Source organism: Neoarius graeffei, chromosome 20 (assembly GCF_027579695.1).
Source record: "Neoarius graeffei isolate fNeoGra1 chromosome 20, fNeoGra1.pri, whole genome shotgun sequence".
NCBI classification, from domain to species: domain Eukaryota; kingdom Metazoa; phylum Chordata; class Actinopteri; order Siluriformes; family Ariidae; genus Neoarius; species Neoarius graeffei.
In genome coordinates this window covers 2,185,010-2,209,355 of record NC_083588.1, presented here as the reverse complement: position 1 = coordinate 2,209,355, position 24,346 = coordinate 2,185,010, and the positions used below count along the sequence as shown (strand labels likewise).

The 24,346-nt window shown below is 40.4% G+C and overlaps 1 protein-coding gene across 4 annotated transcripts in view; it reads left to right on the top strand.

Annotated features, from left to right (window-relative positions):
* clec16a (C-type lectin domain containing 16A) overlaps window positions 1–8,425 on the top strand; it is a 128,637-nt gene extending 120,212 nt beyond the window's left edge. For 2 of the 4 annotated variants that reach the window (XM_060901086.1, XM_060901085.1), the window contains exons 22-23: window positions 2,374–2,481; window positions 5,961–8,425. In XM_060901086.1, the coding sequence (XP_060757069.1) occupies window positions 2,374–2,481; window positions 5,961–6,394 (542 nt within the window). In that variant the 3' untranslated portion in view covers window positions 6,395–8,425. The other 2 variants (XM_060901088.1, XM_060901087.1) reach the window with 2 other exon arrangements.
* Window positions 8,426–24,346: the final 15,921 nt, after the last annotated feature.

Below are 24,346 nucleotides of genomic sequence, written 5' to 3'. Positions count from 1 at the left end.
AAATCACCTAATTTTTCTCTTTAAATGATACATTTTCTCAGTTTAAACATTTGATATGTCATCGATGTTCTATTCTGAATAAAATATGGAATTTTGAAACTTCCACATCACTGCATTCCGTTTTTATTTACAATTTGTACTTTGTCCCAACTTTGGCCTGTTGGTGTCTTTCCAGTGATTATTTGAACTTGTCTCTCCAAACAAATGGCACATTGTTTTACATCCTACTTAAGACTTCTCCAGAATTTCTGAAGCACTTCTTCATGTCAGGCTTGTGGTTTACAGCGTGTTGTTTTACAGCTTCCTTTGAATCTGCGCCTGCTGTCACAGGTCACTGAGATCTTCTGCCTTTACTTCACACTTCACATTTCTTCTTCATTTTTTTAGTCTCAGTGTGGTGAAGTGAAAAAGTCACCTTGGTTTTTCACTGGAAGTTTATCATGAGGCCTTGTGTATCACAGGCTTGTAGATTTCTCTGAGGGTGGTTTAATGATTTACGATGCCTTATCTTTTGGTCTTCTGTATTAAAAAATAAAGGGCATCTTGATGATATCTTTGTTTAAACTGAATGAGAAGAGGGATCACGGACTTTATTAACTGATGAGTATCTCTTTGACATTTTTCACTGATTACTGATCAGGTGTTACCATGGAAACCATTGTTTCAGTTTTGGTGAAAGGAATACTCAGAAGTTGAGAGCTACATTTGTTTTTTGGGGGTTTTTTTTTTTGGTCATTGACGTAGGATGGTGTCTAGATGTCCTCAGGTTTTTGGCTTAACACAGAAATAAAACACTGATTCATCTGCGGAGTGACGTCATGCTTATCATTACACACCACATTTTCACCACAATCACCAGATCACCAAGAAAAAGTACCAGTGTGAAGAAAAATCCCCTCTCCTTGCATGTTTGTAGTTGGTTTGGTAATCTGCCCTCTTATAAACCCTGTATAGTAATATAGTGAATATAATGCAGTGTTTCCCCACCCCAAATGCCCATCATGAATTTCTCCAATCCTAAACCGGGTTTGTTTGTTTGTTTGTTTGTTTGTTTGTTTGTTTGTTTGTTTGTTTGTTTGTTTTTAATTTCGTATTTATAATTTACGACTACTAGACCATTTAAACATATTATTGTGTCAGTAACATACACTGCATGGTCCACAAATGTTTGACCATCACACCCTGCTCCAGCTTCAGTTCTTACTTTGCTATGAGAATAACCTCTACTCTTCTGGGAAGATTTTCCACTAGATTTTGGAGTACGCTAGTACGAGTTGTCACTCAAACATGCGCTAAAAACGGCAGCTGTCTTTTACCAACAACAAACCCAGTCACCATGTACATCTGAAATCATTGACCGTTGTGTAGGTGTTGCATCATGATCTTTCTGGTGTTAACCCATATCAAAGTGTAAGCTCCGCCCACTTTACCCTCTCGCTCGCTCGCTCGCTCTTGGGGTGTGTTCTCAGTTTCTGTTGCACTAAATGGCAAATGTTTTGAGTTCGCTGACGTGAAATAAAATCCATCAGCATATGTTTGACTTGGACATTACACACATGTATATAGTTAATATCCGTAACATCAGCTACATTTATTTATTTCAGGTCCCACCGAAAAATTTGGTTTTTGTCCAAAAGAGGAGGGAGGATCGATTTTAAAAATTTCACCCCAAAAATTTTAAATGCTTCTGCAGTGAAGCACTAATGTAACAGTTTACAAATAGTGTTTGTGCAGTTTTAATATTTTAATAGCATTGTATTGGATGACATCATGAATCATTGACTTGAAAATGAAAAGCACAGAAATAAAAACCTGCTAAGTCAAAGACAGGATTAAATCCATATCAAAGCTGCTGTTGTCATTTTGCTGTTTTGAAAATGATCAGTTAATTGTCTTAACACTTTCTTTGGAAATTCAGCAGAGTTGACTGAGGTTTAGTAATCTTTATTGCTGAATAATTTCTTCAAGAGACTGATATGTTCACAAGCAAGTGTAGAAAATCTGTCGAAACTCTGTGGTTCTTCTCCGGAGAAACGGCACGAAATAATTGAAATAGTGTCAGCATTGAATTAGAAAAAATGATATTGTTTGTCTTTATTACATCTTTATTTCTTTGGCTAGTTTTGTGTAAATACTGGGAGTTGCAGATCAGATTGAATTGGACTTGTATCATGACAAAATCTGTTGTGTTCTGTTTTATCTCCCAGTAATATGTCTGCTTCTGTTCACACACTTCCAGGGAGTGTTGAATTGCATTAGGTTTACCAATGAATTACCACTGCATGTGTGTTAAAAAGGGGTGTGTGTGTGTGTGTGTGTGTGTGTGTGTGTGTGTGTGTGTGTGTGTGTGTGTGTGTGTGTGTGTGTGTGTAGGTTTTGCAGTGGCACAGCAGCGCAGTTGCTCTCCAAGTTCCAGTTCCAGCATCACACCTCACCCTGACTCCATCACCACCAGCAGTGTGTCTACACACAGCACATCAGGTAACATACATACATACATACATACATACATACACACACAACCTCATCGGTTGCCTCAACTGCCACTCAGTGACTGTTTGTTTTCACTCCCTCAAGCCTGTTAGGTCAACATTCCTTTGGTACATTTCGCACTGATTAAATTATTAATTTGTTTTCTTTGTCATCAAACACATAAAATATTATTTAATTACGGATCACATGTGGCTTGTTCAGTGCCATTCATTGGAATTGTTGTTCCAACACAAGCTGTGGCCAAAAATGACTTTAAATCGATATTCCCACTGACATCAATGTCATCACCCTGCTGTAGTGTGTACAGAGCAGGGTGTGTGTCTGAGAGAGAGAGAAAGAGAGAGACGTTTCCTCTTCCATGAAAACTCAAACACATCTTAAACAATTGATTCATTGTCACAAAGCACAATGTCATTATAAGGAAATAAAATGATCCAACAGGGTTAGGGTTAGGCGTGTAATAAAATTCCAGGCCATTATGTACGATAATTAGTCTCAAGCCTTCACAGTCATAATATTATGGATTTTAGATCTGTATAAAGTTTGTGTATTTAACATAATATATAAAATATTAATGCTATAATCTAATTAAATATTGATTATATATCATTGAATTGTATAAAAATGATAAACACAAAAAATGTAATCACAATACTTGATGGTATTTTATTGATATTTATCATGTCTTTAAGGTCTGAACAAATGAAGAGCGACATTGTTAAATACTGAAGCAAACAAAGAATATTTATTTATTTAATATTTTCACCAGGAAAAAGTGAATAAAAAAATGGAAAATTTAAATCCGTGAAAAAAAATTTGTCACCCAGATGTAATGCATTCAAAGTCTATTCCAGACATGGAAAGTTGAGTGATTTTGATCATTTTTTGGTCAAAATCAGCAGGTTTAAAAGTTAGTTGCCATTTTTCACGTCATATATTTTCCATGCAGTTTTTTTTCTTTATTTTACAATGTTTAAGCAGTGAAAACTTTACATTTCACACTGAAAATGTTTGTGAACGAGTAAATAAAGCTCACAGACTGATGGGTTTCAGATACTGTGGCTGGTTTTTATCTTCAGCCTGTTTTTCTGTTCATTATCGGTCATGGAAATTTTACCCAGCCGCTGGGGATTTGTACAAGCCAGCGCATACTTGGTGCCAGTCCTAAGTCCAGATGGATCAAGGAGGGTTGCATCAAGGAGGGCAAAACCAATGCCAAATCAAATATGCAGGTCACAATGGTCTGCTGTGGCGACCCCCAAAGTTTTTTGTTGTTATTATTATGAAACGTCTCTCGAAATAGAAACAAAGAAATTAATCTTTAGTGTAACCCCATCCTGAAGGTGCTCATTATCAGCTCCTCCCACACCGGGTTCCCAGCGTGTGTGGTTTTGGAAAAGCCTGAAACCCTTCGAGCGTAGATAAGGCAGCATGTTGTGGCTTCTGTGACATCTCCTACTCGATTTCAGTCTCTGAACTGGAGGCGTTTGACAAATTCACACATTTAGTGTTTTCATTCGTTGGTAATCTTTCTTTCAAGTCTTTGTTTAGACTTGACGGTTAGGCATAACAAAAGCAGACTGACCTTTAGTTGAAGTTCTGAGGTCCTCCTCTGCTTGATTTCTCTGGAAGCTCTGTCTCAGAAGATGAGTTCACAGAAATGCAGCAGTGGTGCACCACCAATGGAGCTAATTTTATTTTTGCATGGTAACGTCACATGCCAAACTTGGATCGTGTTGCCAAAAGTATGTGCACCCCTGACCATCACACCCATATAAGGCTCTTCCCAAAACTACTGCGACAAAGTTAGAAGCACAAAATTGTACAGAACGGCTTTGCATGCTGTCAAGTGACGATTTCACTTCACTGGAACACAGAGGCACGAGTTTGCTCCACAGTGACTGCACTCCTGTGCACAGAGCAAGCTCCAGGAAGACCACATTTGGAGTGGATGAACTCTAAAATCAAGTGGAAAGCCTTCCAAGAATCGTGAAGCTTATTATAACTGAAAAGGGGAATAAATATGGAATGTGATGTTCAAGAAGCACATATTTTTGGGAATACAGTGTATATTCTGATTTCTTCTGGTTTCTGATTGAATTTGGTTCTTTCCCATCCCTGTGACGTGTCCTTATCTGTTCTCTAGTCAAGTCTGGAGGTGAGGGCCGGAGGTGTGCGTTTTCTCTCTCGGGTGATGCCGGAGAGTGGGTTTAGACCTCCACATCCAGGCACGTCAACGTGTCGTTTTGCTGCCTCTGTCCCTTAACAGCGTGCTCACTAACATCCTGTAGACTTCCTCAATTTGCCTGTGGTGATGCAAAATAAATCAAAACTAACAGACTCTCATTTCCTCTCAGATTTTAAAGTAAATCATCGGCATAACTGGAATTTGTGCATGACCCGTTATTTCCCAGAACAAACATTCTCGCTGATGCAGTAACAATGTCTTTCTTTGTCATGGTTTTAACCAAACTGTTAATTTAGTCAGCGTAGACGATCAGCTAAGATGTGTTTTTAATATCTGCAATTTTCTCCAGTAGATTTCGAACAGATTTACAAAGCGAATGTGGCTAACAGGTAAAGTAAGCTGCTTGCCACCGTAGCATCGTACACACCCGTCACTCAAGTGTTTCGTCCTATTCAGACTGGAATAATTACCCGTGTGGAGGAGGTGTAATATCATTATTACCACAGTATCTGTGGTACTTACAGGGTTGTTTTTTGTTTTGTTTTTTTCCACGAATCTTATCAACTTATGGCATCTATAAACAGGGACAAAAGGAAACAAAGACACAAGATCTATAAGCGTCTCATCTCAAAGCTCTGTCAGTTCATCAAGATTAGACTCAGCTCGGAGGCCTGGCCTGAAGTTTAAAGATGAAGTTTGTCTGTTATAAACGACTGAAAAGATAAGTTTCACAAGTGACGTACTCTGCTGTTTCATGAGAACGTCTTGTCTGATTGGCTGCCATTTTATATTTTTGCTGCACCATCACTTTCACAGTGTGTTTACAGCTTGCATGGGTTTTAATTTAAAGAGAAATGTATAGTCGGATATATTTTTATTTCAAGTAAATGAGGAAAAAAATGGAACTCTCTTCCTGTCATGTCATAACACTGAACTCCACCCTGAGAATATTTTAAGCTTATTTCTGTCTAAAATTGTAACACGAAATATTTTTAGCACACAAGCTTCCACCACAAAGCGGTGACTAATTTACTACCTAATTATTTCTGTCGTCTGTGAAAATTAAGTTTCCGGGGGGGGGGGAACAGTCAGAAGAATTCATAAATAGTTGGATCACTCTTTTAATCCTTTTTTTTTTTAAATAAATACAACAGTTTTAAAAGGGAGAAAAAGTCATGCAAGCAGCCTGGCTTCACTGTTTTGTTCCTGCTGTGTCTGTGAGCACAGATGACTTGAAAGAGTCACATGTTTCTAACCCGACCTGCTCTAACTGTTTTAGCGCCGGCTGCACCCCTGGCACCGAGCCTGACCCCTGCTGCCCAGCCCACTATTTCACTGCTATCAGACACCAACACCGACTCACTAAGCGTCGACTCACTCACCCTGCTGCCCCCAGCCGACCCACCCTGCCTGCGCCACTTCACCCGGGATGAGGCTGAGCACACTGACCCTGCCGACACCCATACGACGCCCAACATGGAGACCGCAGAGGACAGAAAGGACGTCCCAGCTCTCCCAGAAGAGTGCAGGTCTCATCCTAATCCTGAATCAGGAGAGATCAGGAAAGATGATGGACCTCATTCCGATTCTGAACCAGCAAAAGTTTCTGAACTTGATCTAACCTCCAGGTCAAGAGAGAAGGCCGAGACTGAAATTCCTGCTCCAGACCCTGATGAGAACCTGGATCTGGAGCAGGAGACTGAGATCGACTGAGACCCTTTCCCCCCCTCCCCCTTTTGTTGAGGAACCAGCTAAAACCTGAATATCTGATTATCTGCATTTTGGTTTCTGTTTGATCATCACAGAGGAGGCTTTCTGTCATATTCTGTACCTCCTCTTTGTTTAAGAACGTTCTTGAATGCACATTTTTCAACAATAGGATTATTGATTGTGTCTTTCAAAGCACATCTTTGTTTCTGGTCTGAGCACCATTGTTTTCTCTCTGCTGTGTGCATGAGTTCTGAGTTATGACTACATGAGTGATTGAGTGGGATTAGTCAAGGGGTGTGTGTGTGTTTGTGTGTGTGTGTGTGAGATTGTACGACTGATCTGAGAAAGCAGGAGGAGGACGATGAAGAAGAGGAAGAGTGGGTTTGTTTTTATAAATAAGTGGGTGAGGGAATGCCCACTCGGTTTTACTAGTCTTAACACTGAGGAATGTACCACGAGCTCTGGGTCTGTCCAGTGGTACTCTCTCCTGGATGAGTCACTTTGACTGAACACACATTTGCACTTTTTTTTTGAGACTCGAAATGAAAATCCGGATGTGGACACACCGTCATGCGGTCAGGAGAACTCAAAAGAGCAAACTTACTTACTCACCTGTAATGGTGTGTGCAACTGCAACAAATCCCACTCCATCAGGATGTTAAAATCCGCTCATACTTCAGTGTTTTATCAGACTTGAGGCTTCGCATTCAGCTCGACCTCAGTTTCACTTTCAGGTGTTTTTTTTTTTTTTTTTAATTGTTTCACAAACTTGAATCAAGTCATGTGGGTTTTGGAACAGATTTAACAAGCTGCACAGGATTTGGAGCATGGAACTTGAAAATTGGACAGACATACCGACCTGTCCCTCTGAAAAATCTCAAAACGCAGCCTGCTCACAATGTATTTGATTAAAATTAAAAAAAAAAAAAGTCGGTTTGTTGAAAACATTAAAAGAGTGCACATTTTATAAACACGAGTCATTTATTATTTTCCACCGTATTCTGTCATTCATTATTTATCATTCATACCACAGATTTACACTTAAAGTTTCCTTGTTACAAAACGGTTCCCAGTAGAACCTGTAGAGGAGGTTTTTGAACCCTTTGAGTACACCAGGTGCCAAGAAATTAAATATTAAACCTCTGACAGGTTCTCGGTATTCAAAAGAAAAAGGTTATCAATAGCCATGTTAGCTGTGTTTCCATTACCCAGTTTCATGTGCAATTTGAAATTGTGAACTAAAAATGAGTAAAGGAAATGCAAATTTAAAAAAAAAAACATAAAATGGTTTTTCAAATGATTTGATCAGACATTTTGCAGAATTGAAATGGAAACATTTTTTTGCAGTTAAGTCACATGACATGAAGACCAAATAGAAACGCTGCCTTTCAGAAAAACTCATGCTCCGTAAGAGCTTTTGTGAGAGGAGCCATCAGACCACAGCTTTGGTCACGTCCCATCACTTCACAGAAACGGATCATTTGCAATTGAATTTTGTCAATTTTTTTAAATATTGCGCAAAATTGCAATGGAAACCCGGCTAATAATTTGGAGTTTCTGCCAATCTGTTATCCTGTTTTACACACACACACACACACACACACACACACACACCCTTGGGGGAAAAAAGCAAAGGTTCTTCATGGCTTCTTTCAGCATTCACTGGATAATTAATTAAAGACTTTTAGCTTCTTGGAATCTGACATGAAATCTATAATGGTTTCTTTCAGAGGGAAAACCAAACAAGCCTGAAGGGTTGAAATGTTTTTAACAATCATGCAGTCACGGTCATCATAGTTTCATCACATTTCATCACGTTTTATTGTTTTGCTTTGTTTGTCACGATTCATTTTTTTGTATTTTGTTCTGATTTCTTAGTTAATTTTTGCGATTTTGTCTCATGAATATTAAGCACACAACAGACATGTGATTGGCAGAAGAAAGATTGCATTGCGTCGCATCACAAATACACACATCTCCATGCCTGTACGTGTACAAGACGTAACCAATAAAAATTATTTACATTTTCTCAAATATCAGTGTCTGTTCACTTGTATTGTGGATCTTGGTTGTCGATTTGTGGTATGAATTATAACTGATGTGATAAACAAGGCTCATGTTTTATAAAATATGCACTGTTTTACTTGACACATCTGGAAAATTTATTGCTCCAGATTCCACGTTCAATCTTGGTTGTGCACTCGGTATGGGAGGGGCTTGCTCAGTGTCTTTTCCGTCAATCACAGCGACACGAGCCGATCGTAGGCATGGATGGGGATCGAGCTTTAATTCTGCGGCGAGCTGGATGGTGGCTGGGAATGAGCAAAGTCCAAATTAATGAGGGGAAAATTTACTAAATCCATTTGTTGCAAGTAATTTTTGCTCTTGTAGCACATTATAACACTTTTTACCCTCGTGCTGAGCACAGAAGTCATTTTCTTGTCACCACAATTATGCAGTCGACAAAACCCTCCTGAAGATCGTTTCAGAGAAAACCCAACAGAGATATCTGATTTTGTACAGCTGTGGTGAATGACTTGCTCGTTGCTACCTTTAATGATGAGTTTTCTGTACAGAATGTTTTTCAGTGTCGTGAACACCTTCGTTACGTTGCAGTGGGATGATGATGATTCGTGATGATCACGTGAAATCGTTTGTTCTTGCACGTAATCTGAGAAGTTGGAGTCGTTTTCAGCTTTGGTCTGCAATAATGGTAATTTATTTTTTAAAAATCAAACTAATTTATTTCACTTTAAGGTTCTTTTCACGAGTAAGAACAAGAAGTTTGGATTTTTATCACTTCTTAAAAAGCGTCACAGCGAAGGGGGGGGCGATAAATTTTTGTTCAATGTTGGATATTTTCTCTGTGGAAAAAACTTGGCTTATTTTGTAAAAAAAAAAAGAAAGAAAGAAAAACAAATGAACTTTAACCTTTCAAGCAATACAGTAAATTGTGTGCAGTATTTTGACTGTAAAGTAAATATGTCTATAATGAAGAAAAAGGAAACAAAAAAAAGTATCGAATGACGTTTGTACGCTGTGTAAATTTAATCGGCTTTTAATCTCTTATAGTTGCTTTAAGGATAAATATAATAAAGACATGCAATAAATTATTCTAAATACATCCAGCTGTGTGTTTTGTTGTGCTTCACTTTCGTGTTTTTTGGACTCTGTACCTTCAAGTGCTTGCTTTTGCTGGGGTTTTTTTTGTTTGTTTTGTTTTTTTGGGTGCTCATTTCATTACAGGTGCAGTTGTTATCTGGACTTGGCTCTCACCCAGATTTCCCTTCACTTCCACTGAACTGCTGAATCGCTGCTTACTTCCGAGTCATGTTCTGTTTAATTCCATAGCAGTTTTCACAGCAGTTTCTGAAAAACATTGATAAGATCATCTTAACTTTGCAGAGATGGAGGGAGGTGGATGGGTGAGAGAGTTCAGTGTGAGGCTTGCATTACCATTTAACAGTCTGCAATACTTTTAGGAAATGTCTTTTATTTTTTCGTAATTTAGTTACAGTGCAAAACCAAAAAGCTGAAACGAGCAGGAAGTGCCATGTGTTTCTGTGGCTTGTGACAGCGAGTCTTGTTTTCTCTGGAGCAGCAAAGTTTGAGTCACAAATCAAATGCAAGATGAGTCATATCCCAGTTTTGTCCTTTTCTCATTAACGTTACCTGTGAAAGGAGGATCAGTTCCTGTGCAGGTTTTGGGGTGGAGATGAATTGATTTAATAAAACATTTGCTCTCACATTGCTGATTTTATCTCATCTCATTATCTGTAGCCGCTTTATCCTGTTCTACAGGGTCGCAGGCAAGCTGGAGCCTATCCCAGCTGACTACGGGCGAAAGGCGGGGTACACCCTGGACAAGTCGCCAGGTCATCACAGGGCTGACACATAGACACAGACAACCATTCACACTCACATTCACACCTACGGTCAATTTAGAGTCACCAGTTAACCTAACCTGCATGTCTTTGGACTGTGGGGGAAACCGGAGCACCTGGAGGAAACCCACGCGGACACGGGGAGAACATGCAAACTCCACACAGAAAGGCCCTCGCCGGCCACGGGGCTCGAACCCGGACCTTCTTGCTGTGAGGCGACAGCGCTAACCACTACACCACCGTGCTGCCTGCTGATTTTATGTTAAAAAAAAAAGTCACTTATGTACCTCACTGTTGCTCACAAGACACAGTGAGTTTGTCTTAATGACACGCAAATGGAGGGTGCCAATACTTTCAGATCTGCAATGATGTTGATCTAGTGTTTCCGTGTTTTGTGTTCTTTAAGGCGTATTATGCATTACATACTGTGTGTTCTACCCCGTGTAGTGAGCGTGCACAGTGAATTAAAACAGTGTGCATGGCCAGAGAGATATAAATCGGGTCGATTCTGTCAACACTGTGATCAACCAGTCTGTGATTTGTGTTATTTCTAGTCTCGCCTTAATGCTGTCTGACAAAAACCAGTCATTCAGCAATGCAAACAATAAAAAGGATGGTCACGGGTAATTTACAGACTTGAAAGAACAAAAAAAGGAGATGCTCTTATCTGGTACAGTGAGGGAGAGAGAGAGAGCAATGTGAAGCTCGCTCTACCATTGAACAATCTGCAATACTTTTCGCATTATGGGGCTGGAGAAGTTATATTCGCTCTAAAGCTATTCGACTGGAGATTCCAGTCAAATCCCTCGTTGTATCATACCACTTGTGAAAGAAGGAGGAGTTTCTGTCAAGGTTGTGGGTGGAGACTAATACAACCCCGATTCCAAAAAAGTTGGGACAAAGTACAAATTGTAAATAAAAACAGAATGCAATAATTTACAAATCTCAAAAACTGAAGCACAAACAAAAAGCCTGTAGCACAAGCAAAAGTCAACATGTCGCTAGAGCTCACATCATTGACTGAGATTGCTCGATTGCGAATGTTTTTCACATTTTAGAAATTAATATTGACTAAACATGGCTGTGGAACACTAATAACGAGTTAATTGGAGCTAGCTGTATCATTAACTGAATCCCAAGTGACTTCCTGTTCACGATGCTACATGTGCTCACTATTGCGAGTACAGCATTATTACGACAGCAGTTACGTTCATTTTACGATTAAAATATTCTTCAGGTATACATCAGTGTTTTTATTTTTGTCAATACTACAACCCCGATTCCAAAAAAGTTGGGACAAAGTACAAATTGTAAATAAAAACGGAATGCAATAGTTTACAAATCTCAAAAACTGATATTGTATTCACAATAGAACACAGACGACATATCAAATGTCGAAAGTGAGACATTTTGAAATTTCATGCCAAATATTGGCTCATTTGAAATTTCATGACAGCAACACATCTCAAAAAAGGTTGGGACAGGGGCAATAAGAGGCTGGAAAAGTTAAAGGTACAAAAAAGGAACAGCTGGAGGACCAAATTGCAACTCATTAGGTCAATTGGCAATAGGTCATTAACATGACTGTTGACGTTTATTGGTAAACGACAAAACTAGAAATTAATACAAACAACAATGAATGATTAACAAAATGTGATCTACGAAAAAGATTTTCTGATAGGTCATTAACATGACTGGGTATAAAAAGAGCATCTTGGAGTGGCAGCAGCTCTCAGAAGTAAAGATGGGAAGAGGATCACCAATCCCCCTAATTCTGCGCCGACAAATAGTGGAGCAATATCAGAAAGGAGTTCGACAGTGTAAAATTGCAAAGAGTTTGAACATATCATCATCTACAGTGCATAATATCATCAAAAGATTCAGAGAATCTGGAAGAATCTCTGTGCGTAAGGGTCAAGGCCGGAAAACCATACTGGGTGCCCGTGATCTTCGGGCCCTTAGACGGCACTGCATCACATACAGGCATGCTTCTGTATTGGAAATCACAAAATGGGCTCAGGAATATTTCCAGAGAACATTATCTGTGAACACAATTCACCGTGCCATCCGCCGTTGCCAGCTAAATCTCTATAGTTCAAAGAAGAAGCCGTATCTAAACATGATCCAGAAGCGCAGACGTCTTCTCTGGGCCAAGGCTCATTTAAAATGGACTGTGGCAAAGTGGAAAACTGTTCTGTGGTCAGACGAATCAAAATTTGAAGTTCTTTATGGAAATCAGGGACGCCGTGTCATTCGGACTAAAGAGGAGAAGGACGACCCGAGTTGTTATCAGCGCTCAGTTCAGAAGCCTGCATCCTGATGGTATGGGGTTGCATTAGTGCATGTGGCATGGGCAGCTTACACATCTGGAAAGACCCCATCAGTGCTGAAAGGTATATCCAGGTTCTAGAGCAACATATGCTCCCATCCAGACGACGTCTCTTTCAGGGAAGACCTTGCATTTTCCAACATGACAATGCCAAACCACATACTGCATCAATTACAGCATCATGGCTGCGTAGAAGAAGGGTCCGGGTACTGAACTGGCCAGCCTGCAGTCCAGATCTTTCACCCATAGAAAACATTTGGCGCATCATAAAACGGAAGATACGACAAAAAAGACCTAAGACAGTTGAGCAACTAGAATCCTACATTAGACAAGAATGGGTTAACATTCCTATCCCTAAACTTGAGCAACTTGTCTCCTCAGTCCCCAGACGTTTACAGACTGTTGTAAAGAGAAAAGGGGATGTCTCACAGTGGTAACTAAAAGCAAGTGGATTAAAGCTCTGGATCTCTTCCAAAAAAAAACCTTAATGACTCTAATGGTGGCTTTCTAGTGAAACACATCCAGGAAGTAAAAATGTTTGAAGGATTAAAAAAAAAAAGATTAAGTTTGCAGAACACAGCAACTCATTCGAACACGTCTGTTGTCGTGTGTTTGTTTTTATACAATGGTGTTTTCAGTTCAAGGAAATTAATTTGGGCAGCTCCCACTTCCAAGCAGGAAAGAAAAAACTATTCCAATTTATGTTATAAAGGAAGTGCTGCTGTGAGCACATGTGAAACAACAACAAAGGAGTGCAGTGGAACACAAGAAAAATAAACAGGAGAATTTTTAAAAATGACCGCTGTCTTTTACGGTTGCTTTTGGATTAATCTTCCCAGAGCATTTAAAAAAAAAAAACTCTGGAAAACCCTGATGAGCTTTGCAAATACATTCCCCCCCCCCCCCCCCCCCCCCAAAAAAAAGTTTTCTAAATTACCTAAATAAAGCATACACTTTCATTCCAACATGCTCTTATTTTCGTCAAAACATAGGGTGGTCATGTGGTGGTGTTTTTTATTAGAATACAGTTAATCTTCACCAGTTCTTTACTTGTATTCAGTTCTTTCAAATATTTATATGTGTTTCTTCCGATATGGCTTTAATTAAATATTATTCAATGGAACTGTCTCTACTTTATATACAAATCTGAAAATAAATCAAATCTGGATGATTTTAAGAATTAAATATTTATTTCACACTGTGTGAAGAGAGACTTTAAAAGAATGGTTCTTACATTTTTTTAATTGTTTTATATTTGTCTTTCTTTAAGAATTAGAAGTTAATGCGTTAAAAACACAGCTTATGTCATAAATGAGACTCGTGAAAAAAAGAAATATATATATAGAGTGAGAGAGGGGCACGGTGGTGTAGTGGTTAGCGCTGTCGCCTCACAGCACGAAGGTCTGGGTTTGAGCCCCATGGCTGGCGAGGGCCTTTCTGTGCGGAGTTTGCATGTTGTCTGCGTGGGTTTCCTCCAGGTGCTCTGGTTTCCCCCAAAGACATGCAGGTTAGGTTAACATAGGACGGCCTTGGGCTGAAGTGCCCAAGAGTGGTGGCGTGTGCAGCGGCTTTGCTCTCTTGTGACGAACTAAATTTCGTTGTGCAGTGACAATAAAGACATTCTCTATATATCAGATTTTAAAATGTTTTAATTCTTTTAAATAATACATGAGTCTACTCCAGCAAGTGTGGCTTGCAAGGTTTTAGAAAAAAATACACAATTGACCTACAGAGCAGGAAATCCGATTTTCCAAAAAAACAACAACTGTGAAGTGGGTGGAGCTTAAAGGTCCCATGGCATGAAATTTTCACTTTCTGAGGTTTTTTAACGTTAAAATGAGTTCCCCTGACCTTCTTAAGTCACCCCAGTGGCTAGAAATTTCATAATGTGTAAACCAAACTATGCCCAACATTTGAGAATGGCGCGTCAAAACGGCGCGTTGATAAACTCTTCCCTTTACTATGTCAGCAAGGGAGATGATCCCCACGCCCCCCCTCTGGATTCCCACCCACTGTATGGATTGCCCCACCCAGTTGTAGTGAGGAGACCATAGAGGACACAACAACATGGCATCACCTAAGCGAGCGAAACTTGGAAATTGCGCTGTACATGGATGTGACAACACAGAAAAGAGTCTGTTTTTACTGCCGACGGGAGAGCCCCTGAAGACGCAGTGGCTTAATTTTATTTGCTTCAATAATACGCCATCGAGTCTACCTAAGACGGTGTATGTTTGTCGGAAGCATTTTCCTGAGGAATGTTTCCCCAACTTGGGACAGTACAGGGCAGGTTTTGCACATCAACTGTCACTGAAGCCTGGGTCCGTACTAAGCATCCCTGCTGCATCAGCCACAAACACCGAACAAGTAAGTGTATAACTGGTCATTTTGCCGTGTTTTAAAATCGGTGCGTTAGCCTAGCAATGGCTACATTAGCTGTGCAGCTAACCGCTTCCTGCAGTTAGCCAGGTAATCTGCGCTACAAAACTAAAGAGCATGCAGCATGCTCTGTTAAACTGAGTTTAGTCTGGAAATTGACTGTAATTTATGAGCTTATGTTTGACTATTGCTCCGCAATGCATGTCTTCTGTTGGATAAGCGATATGTTGCTGTAGTTGCTGCTTCTATCCTCTTTGGTTATGGAGTGCGTGTTCAAGCCTAGGGTATTATACGTTCATAAACTACCACTCCGAACACTCACTCTCTGTTCTCTGTGTCACGTTGAGTTTACGAAAGGAGTCCAAGGGAGAACGGGGTTTTGTCTTAGCAGTGTGGCTACAGGCGCTGATAGCAGCGAGTATGTGTGTGCGCAGCTTGGTCAAGCCCCTCCCCCTCCCCCCATGGCCCGCCCCCACCCTCTACCCTTCCCCGCCTCCTGCTTCTCATTAGCAAAACGACGCACTGGGAAAAGCGCTGAAATGGGGCTTTCTCCCAGGAGGCTATACTGACGTGCCGAGGGTTCATTTCGAGAAAGGCTGCAGATATAACATCCGGAAACCTCCACGAGCCCGTTTAAAGCATCAACAAACCACCATGCCATGGGACCTTTAAAGCCTTCTTCACTGTTGTGATGTTTCCAGCTGAGGTTGCAAGTCTGTAAAAACAGAGAATAAACATCTTTTAGCTGAGTTTTCACATTTTCTGGCTGCAGTGGAAGAGAAGGTGTTATGCTGTGGATGTAATTTATCAAAATATTTCAAACATTTTTGGCACAAGCCAAATACTTCTAGGCGGCACGGTGGTGTAGTGGTTAGCGCTGTCGCCTCACAGCAAGAAGGTCCGGGTTCGAGCCCCGTGGCCGGCGAGGGCCTTTCTGTGTGGAGTTTGCATGTTCTCCCCGTGTCCGCGTGGGTTTCCTCCGGGTGCTCCGGTTTCCCCCACAGTCCAAAGACATGCAGGTTAGGTTAACTGGTGACTCTAAATTGACCGTAGGTGTGAATGTGAGTGTGAATGGTTGTCTGTGTCTATGTGTCAGCCCTGTGATGACCTGGCGACTTGTCCAGGGTGTACCCCGCCTTTCACCCGTAGTCAGCTGGGATAGGATCCAGCTTGCCTGCGACCCTGTAGAACAGGATAAAGCGGCTACAGATAATGGATGGATGATTATTTCTGCTGGATCTGTAGTGTCTCGTCATGCAGAACGCTGACATCTAAAACACTACTTGTTTTTTAAAAAATTATATGTAAATGTTTACATATAATTGTAAGCAGTCTTCCATTTCTCAGCTTTTTAAATGTGCATCCTTATCATGTGCTTGACAGAATTCAAATAACCACATGTTTGTTTGGAAATAGATCTTCACGATTATTCTGAAACTGAATTATTGGAGATTGAAGCAAATCGCTATGAAGACCAAGATAATCATCTCCATTCTTTGGAATCTGTTTCAAGTATCTGATATTATCAATCAAGAAAAGGCCTTAAAATCCAACCTCTTGCTGCGTGACGCAGAGCTGGTTTTATGCCAGGAAAACAGAAAATTGTGAGAAAAACCTACTGTACAAGTGGCTTTCTGTGAAATAAAGACCTAAAAGAGAAGATGATTCTTGAAGAGAAACAGGGCTTGAGTCGTTTCTTTAAGATCTTGAAGAAGGAAATGTGTGGTGTGTTGGGTTCCCTTGATGGTTAACAGTTCAAGTTTGGTTTAGAAGCTGTTTTTTAAGAAAGGGAAGACCTTTATAGTGTGTATAAAGGTATACAAAACAGGGTAGTTCTTGTTATCACTTAAGTTTTAGCAGCGATAAACAGTCTCTCTCTCTCTCTCTCTCTCTCAAATCAGAATAAGACAAAAAGACACAGCTCGTTTCTGAGAAACCGTAAAGTTTCAGCAGCAGAGTGACTGTTGCAAAATGCCGACACTAGAGACTCTTTCCAGAAATGCGACATCAACGTCTCGTCGCAGATCAACCCTGTGATCATGACTGAGCTATGAAATTGACAATGAGTGCATTTAATATCAACCTGTGATTTGGAGCTGCATGACTTTTCAGGATCCGTGACAGCATTTCTTTGTTAAATCCTGAATTTAAAAAAAGGATTTTGCATGGAGAACGGGAACATGAAACCAGTGACATTCCCGTAAACCTTCTAATACCCTCCGTGGTGAGATTTGACCTTTTCTATGTACGCAAAAACAGGTGTGTGTTTATCTCACGGTTTATGTGATCACTGCACTCTGATAAAGAGCTCATCAAGAGCTGGCAGTGTGGTGTCATTTTCTGACGAACCCTCAAAAACTATTGTCTCTTTACCTTGTAATCTTGTAATTGTGTTTTGCGACACCGACATGTGACATACTGGTTTCTGGTGTGGAGCAAAACAGATGAGAAATGTGAAATGGTCATGCAGAAACATCTCGCAACAAAAGCTCCCCCCCCAACATATCGTAGAGTTCGAGTCTTGAAGCCGTCTGTGTTATCGGTCAGGTGGAATTTTTCAGCCTCGGTTAGAATTTTTAACCCAATTCATAATTTGCTGCTTGTATTAGGGAGTCTTATGATCTCTAGGGTTCGATTTCGGGTTAGGATTTGGGAAGACTTTGTATTTTAAACTACTTGATGACATAACCAGAGCATCAGTGATGGAGGAGCTCACACGGCCGTACCATGAGAAACCAGACTCGTTTATAACAACTCGTTATAGTCAAGTTGTTCTTCATGAAAACAATTTGGTCTTCAAAACAAAACAATCAGAATCAAAATCCAGTGAAAACTCCTAGTGATTTTTCCAGAAAGTTTGTTAACCGGAATAATAAGCAACTTGTGAATGAGAAATCACAAAACCAGGGAGTAAGTTTTGTGTCGACTGATAAGCTCTTCCAAACAAAACAGTCAGAATCAAAATCCATTGAAAACTCAGGGAGGAGGAGCGATTTTTGGGAATTGTGGACGGGCAGACAACAGACGCTGCGTGATGGCAGTAACTCATTGCCCTATGGCCGTGTGAGTTGATCAGACTGGACTCATGAATAAATTCAAACTATATATCACTATTTCCATTGCAGTTGTCACTGTCGAGTGGTTAAAGGTGTTGGGTTAAGAATCAGAAGGTTCTGAGTTCAAATCTGGGTTAAGTATGAAAAAAGACGTAAAAATAATGCTAATTAGGGTGACAGGAGTAGGTGGACAGACAAGACAAGAGGAAATACTCGGTAGGTGTAGACAGAGAGGAAATAGACGGAAGAAAGAGAGACAAAAGAAGTGATGATGGAAAATGTCTTTTAAGAATTTTAGATCATCCAAAATTTAACCCAGGTCAAAAAAAATCACTGAGGTTGAAATTTTTTGACCTGTAGCGTCTACTTTGAAAATTGATATTGTAAAAGAATTTAATGCCGCCGTGAGTGTGAATGGTTGTCCGTGTCTATGTGTCAGCCCTGTGATGACCTGGCGACTTGTCCAGGGTGTACCCCGCCTTTCGCCCGTAGTCAGCTGGGATAGGCTCAAGCTCGCCTGCGACCCTGTAGAACAGGATAAAGCGGCTAGAGATGATGAGATGAGATGAGATGAGATGAGATGAGATGAGATTTAATGCTGCCCTTCCATCAAATGACCTTTCAAGCGATTTCAGTCTCTGAGGCAGATTTCCAGTGTTGGAACAGAATCACGAGTTTTGCTCGAGATGTTGTAACTCGGATCGCCGTCTTTAGTCAGTCTTTCTCATCTTGACTTTCGGATAAACTCAGCTGTGTTTCATGTTATCTTTTGTCTTGGCTCATGCAAGTGAGCATGGTGATAGTGCGAGATCCCTGGTCTGCGCAAAATCATAGCTCAAGATAATCGCCTGAAGAGTCGCTTGGTGAAGGTCAGTATGAGGGAACTTTTGAAACTGTTTACTGAAACCGTTTATTCAAACTGGCATCTCTTTCAGGGTGTGTCCAGGGGTGTGTGTGTGTTTGTTTGTTTGTTTGTTAAGAATCTGGACACTTGTTCAGTTCTAGAACAATTGGAGTGAAAAAAGGTGCGCTTTTGTGACACCTCTTTATAGTAAACAATGGAAAACCAAAGTTCTTTTATTTGAATTTTCTTCCACAGCGCATCATTTTCCTGCTCTTTCAGGGCAAGATTTTAATTGTTGTCCAGTTGTGAGGAAAAAGTGAGTTACCAGAGTTTGTTTGTGCATTGTTTGTAATGATAAAAAGCGACTGCTGTTCCGTCACAATACAATCTGACTAAACAAATGACACACAAACAGTCAAACTATTCAAGTCTTTTCAAGCACAATGTGTAATCATTGACCGAACAGGCTGGAAAGAGTTTGTGAACCCTTGAATGAAGTAACTTGTAGATAGCAGCAACAACCACCAACAAACATTTCCTGCAGCTGTTTATAGGACTGGCACAGTGGTGATGAGGAGGAATTTTGGACCAGGCCCTGAGGCAACAAAGCAGCTCCGAGCCATGATGCTCCCCGCACTGTGCTTCACAGCTGAGATGAGGTTTTGGTGTTGGTATGCAGTGCCCTTTTTCCTCCAAATACTACTTCTGTCTTCTCTGCTTCCAGAACATTTTCCCAGAAACATCGTGGAACATCTGAGTGGCTCTGAGAAAATTTGAGATGTGTCGCAATGATGATAGGTTTTTTTGTGTTTTTGTTTTTTTTCAACAGCAGTGGTTTCCTTTGCAGTGTCCTTCCATTAACACAATTCTGGTTTGGTGTTTTTCTAATAGTGGGCATAAATGAAGACTTGAGCAGTTTGTCACGTCTTCACCAGTCCAAATTTCCTCCAGTTTGTCTGATCATGGATTGATGAATACCTCGGTCTTTTAGAAATGCCTTCCAAATGGGAAAGATGATGCTTTTTATTGATGCGTGTTGAGCAGCGGCTTTTGAGTCGTGCCGATTGAAAGTCCTGGGATTGTGCGGCGCACAGCAGTTTATCAAAGTCAGGCACTGTGGTTGAAAGCATGCATCTCATCTCATCTCTCATCTCAGCAGTCGCCTCCAACTTGGATTCTTACTTGGATTTGATCCACTTGAGGGCACTGAACCTTATAACCAATAAAATGCTCGCAACAGAATGAGCAGTTGAGTTGGGGTCATGTGGTGCACTTCACATGGTATTTACAGTATATGAGACCTTTTTAGAAGATTGAGTTCAAGTCCCAAAATGTCACAAAGCTTGACCCAATATTCCACTTTAATGTAAATATAGTCCAAGCTCTGGGGGTGTGGCCTATGAGACATAGTGATCTCAAATTGTCAGAAGGGGAAAAAAAAAAGAATCCCAGTTCTTCAAGATGGCTGCCTTTGTCGTGTTCAAGCGTTCAGCTACACGGTGAGGTTTAGTTCATGTTTATAGGTAGCAGGAAGTCCAACTGTCTCCTAAACCACATTACAAGTGTCAACATCACTGAAAAAATAAAACGGAGATTAAAAAAAATTATTCAACATTAGACATCCTGAAAGGATTTGGGGGTAAATTTTGCACATTTAACATTTGGCTGAACTCTTACTTTCCTGTAGCAGAAGTTGATCTTCAGTTTAACCGCTAATTGTCATCATTGCACTCGTGTACTCCTTGTCAAAAAAAGGAGCTCTTGCTACTTCCTGTCTCAGGCCTCATGCTCAAATCAAAGGTTTAAACATGGTATCAGTGCATCATGTTCGGTAAAGTGCTTCACACTTCGTGTGAAAAGGATGAAAACCAGGTGCTGAGAAACCCGAAGCTGTGACACATCACTCGCATCGTTGTCATTTTTGTCGTCCTTATCTTTGCGAATATGATGTAACTGCATCCAGTCATGAGCATGCAGCATCTGAGAACCTGTCTTGTGAAAGCTTACTGTACCGCTTTTGTGCAGGTTAATAAGAAGAATGAAACGTCATCGGTTGCGAGCAAATGAAACAGGAAGGTGGTGGCGTGTGTTGCCTTCCTGGAATTCACTCTTATGGTCGAAGATGTAGTAAGGTGAAAAGTACTAATCCCGGAGGGGGGGTGTCTTCAGTTGTGGTTAGCACAGATGGAGAAAAGAGGTTACAGTGTCGAAGTGTGAGTCAACTGGTGCAGTTCTGCATCTGGTGTGTGTGTGTGTGGAAAATATAGTTAGTTTAAATTTCAACCAAGTGTGAACTGGCTGTTTAAAAGTTCCTATAGAACACACTGAACATGTAGGGGTGTGTATACCAGAAACGTTTTCCGTATGTACAGTGTGACATGGTGTATCATGAAGGAAATACACTTGCATTGTGGTGCCACTTTAGTTAAAGAGCTTAACAAGCTCTGCATTTTTTAAGAATGGAGCTTCATAGCAGGGTCATAAATGGCGTAAACTTTGGCATTTGGTGTGGTGCTAAAGTGTTTTTACACCGTTACCAAGACGATGTGTTAACACAGTTTTTCCAACAATGATAATTGTTTATTAAAGAACAGGATATTTGATAGTTATTCTCCAAAATCGAGTTGTACATGAACTAATAGGCGATGAGGCGCGTAGCACCGAGATTGAGTGGAATAACTCTTTTATTCGATCCACATTCACTGGATTTTGAGACGTTTACAAAACGTCTGACAAAATAATTTCCGCTGAGAATGTAAACAAACCGGCGAAATGACAGGAGCAATTTGTGAAAAATCCTATAATAATTCTTGAAAAATAAAAACAAAACGTTCATACCATCAAATACTTTTCGTCCATATTTTGTTGCTTTTCTTGTGTATTTTTTGAAGTTTTCTTCTTCTTTAGGGTTTTTTTGGTTGTTGGCAAACCAACTTAAAGCTACTTTACCGCCACTGACTGAGTGTGGAACAGGAGATTTTTTTTTTGGGGGGGGGGGACACGACTATTTCTGCTTCTTTTAAATACCTGATAAAAATTTTTGGGGTTTTGTTTTCGAGTAAAGTTTTTATTTTGTCCTCGGTTGGTTCAGCAACACGCTCCGCCATTTTGTTTTTCTCTTCTCACGGTATATGAGCTGATAGTCTAGCAGTAGAGTAACCAATCAGAGTGCGCAATTGCTCATATCCAGTGAACGTGTATAGAATAACGTATGCTTTATCTGTTTCAAGTTGCGTTTCATGTTCATGATTGTGAGTTCTCGTTTCTTTTATTGCAGCTGGAGTATAAACAGACAGTCCTTTACCTGCCTCTCTTCTTCTCTCAAAAATGTTTAAAAAAAACCAACAGCTTTTCATCGTTTGTTACTGTGAAATCACACCAAAAAAAGCATCAACTCCTCTGTCGGAAATCTTAAAGTTACAGCTCCACCTCTGGCTGTGACAAAGCACTGACACTGGAGACTCATCTCATCTCATTATCTCTAGCCGCTTTATCCTTCTACAGGGTCGCAGGCAAGCTGGAGCCTATCCCAGCTGACTACGGGCGAAAGGCGGGGTACACCCTGGACAAGTCGCCAGGTCATCACAGGGCTGACACATAGACACAGACAACCATTCACACTCACATTCACACCTACGGTCAATTTAGAGTCACCAGTTAACCTAACCTGCATGTCTTTGGACTGTGGGGGAAACCGGAGCACCCGGAGGAAACCCACGCGGACACGGGGAGAACATGCAAACTCCACACAGAAAGGCCCTCGCCGGACCCGGGGTTCGAACCCAGGACCTTTTTGCTGTGAGGCGACAGCGCTAACCACTACACCACCGTGCCGCCCTACACTGGAGACTCCTTCCAGAAATGTTATTTGAATGTCTCCTGCTTGGTAAAATTACTTCACCACATGATTTTTAAAAAAATCTGTTTTTTTTTAATCCGCCATACGAATCCCCATGAATGAGCAGTTACCTTAAAAACGATAAAAATAACACGAATAAATCCTGTCATGTGCAGCTGCACTACTGTCAGAGCTACTGTTCTAGAGAGTTAATCAACTCCTCCTTATCTCACCAATTGGAGTCCAGGATTCACATGGCGCTGTGGTGTGTGTGACGAGTGATAACAGGGTTGATTGATAGCGCGTGTATTTTAACTTTTTCATGTAATGTGGCTTGAATTTAGTTTTTTAATCATGTGATGTTATGAACAGAGCACACACTCACATACAACACCACAAGTGTGTGTGTGTGTGTGTGTGTGTGTGTGTGTGTGTGTGTGTGAGAGTAAATATATTGTGTAAGAGGTTCTTCAGGGAAAGACAGCAGTCTTCTTTCCTGGAATTGATTTTGTTTCACGTGTGTTCTTCACCCTGAGCAGGTCAAGTGATGCCTTGAACACACACACACACACACACACACACTACAAAGTGTATCTTGGAACTTGAGTTTATGTTTCTGCTCAACAAAGTGAATAAAAATGTAGATCTTTTTAATTAATATTTGCTTTCAGGTCCAGTCCGGGTGCTTGTTTTTCAGAAGACCTTCATTCTCTGAACCCAAATCGGATTATTTGTGGAAATAAACTTAACCGGGGTGTAAATGAAATTAATTACCTAGAAATCTTTTTTTTCCTACCTTCATCTAGTATATGACATGGAAAATCTATGTATTTAAAAGCATTTCTGTCCAACACAAGTTTTGATGTTGTGTCATGTCTGAATGTGAAGCATTCAGTTGACTGAAACTTGCTTCACTTGACTGCAAAAAGCCTGAGCGTCTGCAATTCGACACGGACTCCGTTCCATTTCTTTATCTGATTCTACTCAGAAATAAAATCCAGCCAGTGTTAAATTCAAACCAATCACATGCCCTTTCATCTCAAGTCTGTCTTCGCCTAAAATCTTTCACCAGAACTCGCACATTCATTCGAGTTCTTCGGAAGATACCCATCTCAACCCTGAAAGATTCAAAAAGATAACACACAGCTGCTTTGTTCTTGAGTTGATTTCCGTCATGGGCCACCGCACTCAGTTTCACCCCGGGGTGCTTCTCAGTAAGCACAGACACTTCCAAGAGAGTGTGGTGATTCAAAAAAAAAACAAAAAGTATCAGGAAGCTTTCAAGAACTCATTCATGAGTCACAAGAAATTCATACACTGTCATTATGTGCAGAATCTGGAACTGAGCCTGTCTCAGAGTGATGTTACTGGGGGGACAAAGTCAGTAAAACATCCTGGATCCAGCACATAAGACTTCTTGAATGGTTGTCAATGTCAGAATTTGTGACGATGAAACAAGATCAGGACTGAAATTCTCCATCTTTAAAGTATATTCTATAGCTGTAAACAAATTGGACAGCTTGAAAAAAAAATCCACCACTTAAAAAAATAAATAAATAAAATTGGACAAATTTAACACTTAAAACTTGCAACAACTATCAAAAAATATTCTAAAAATATGAGCT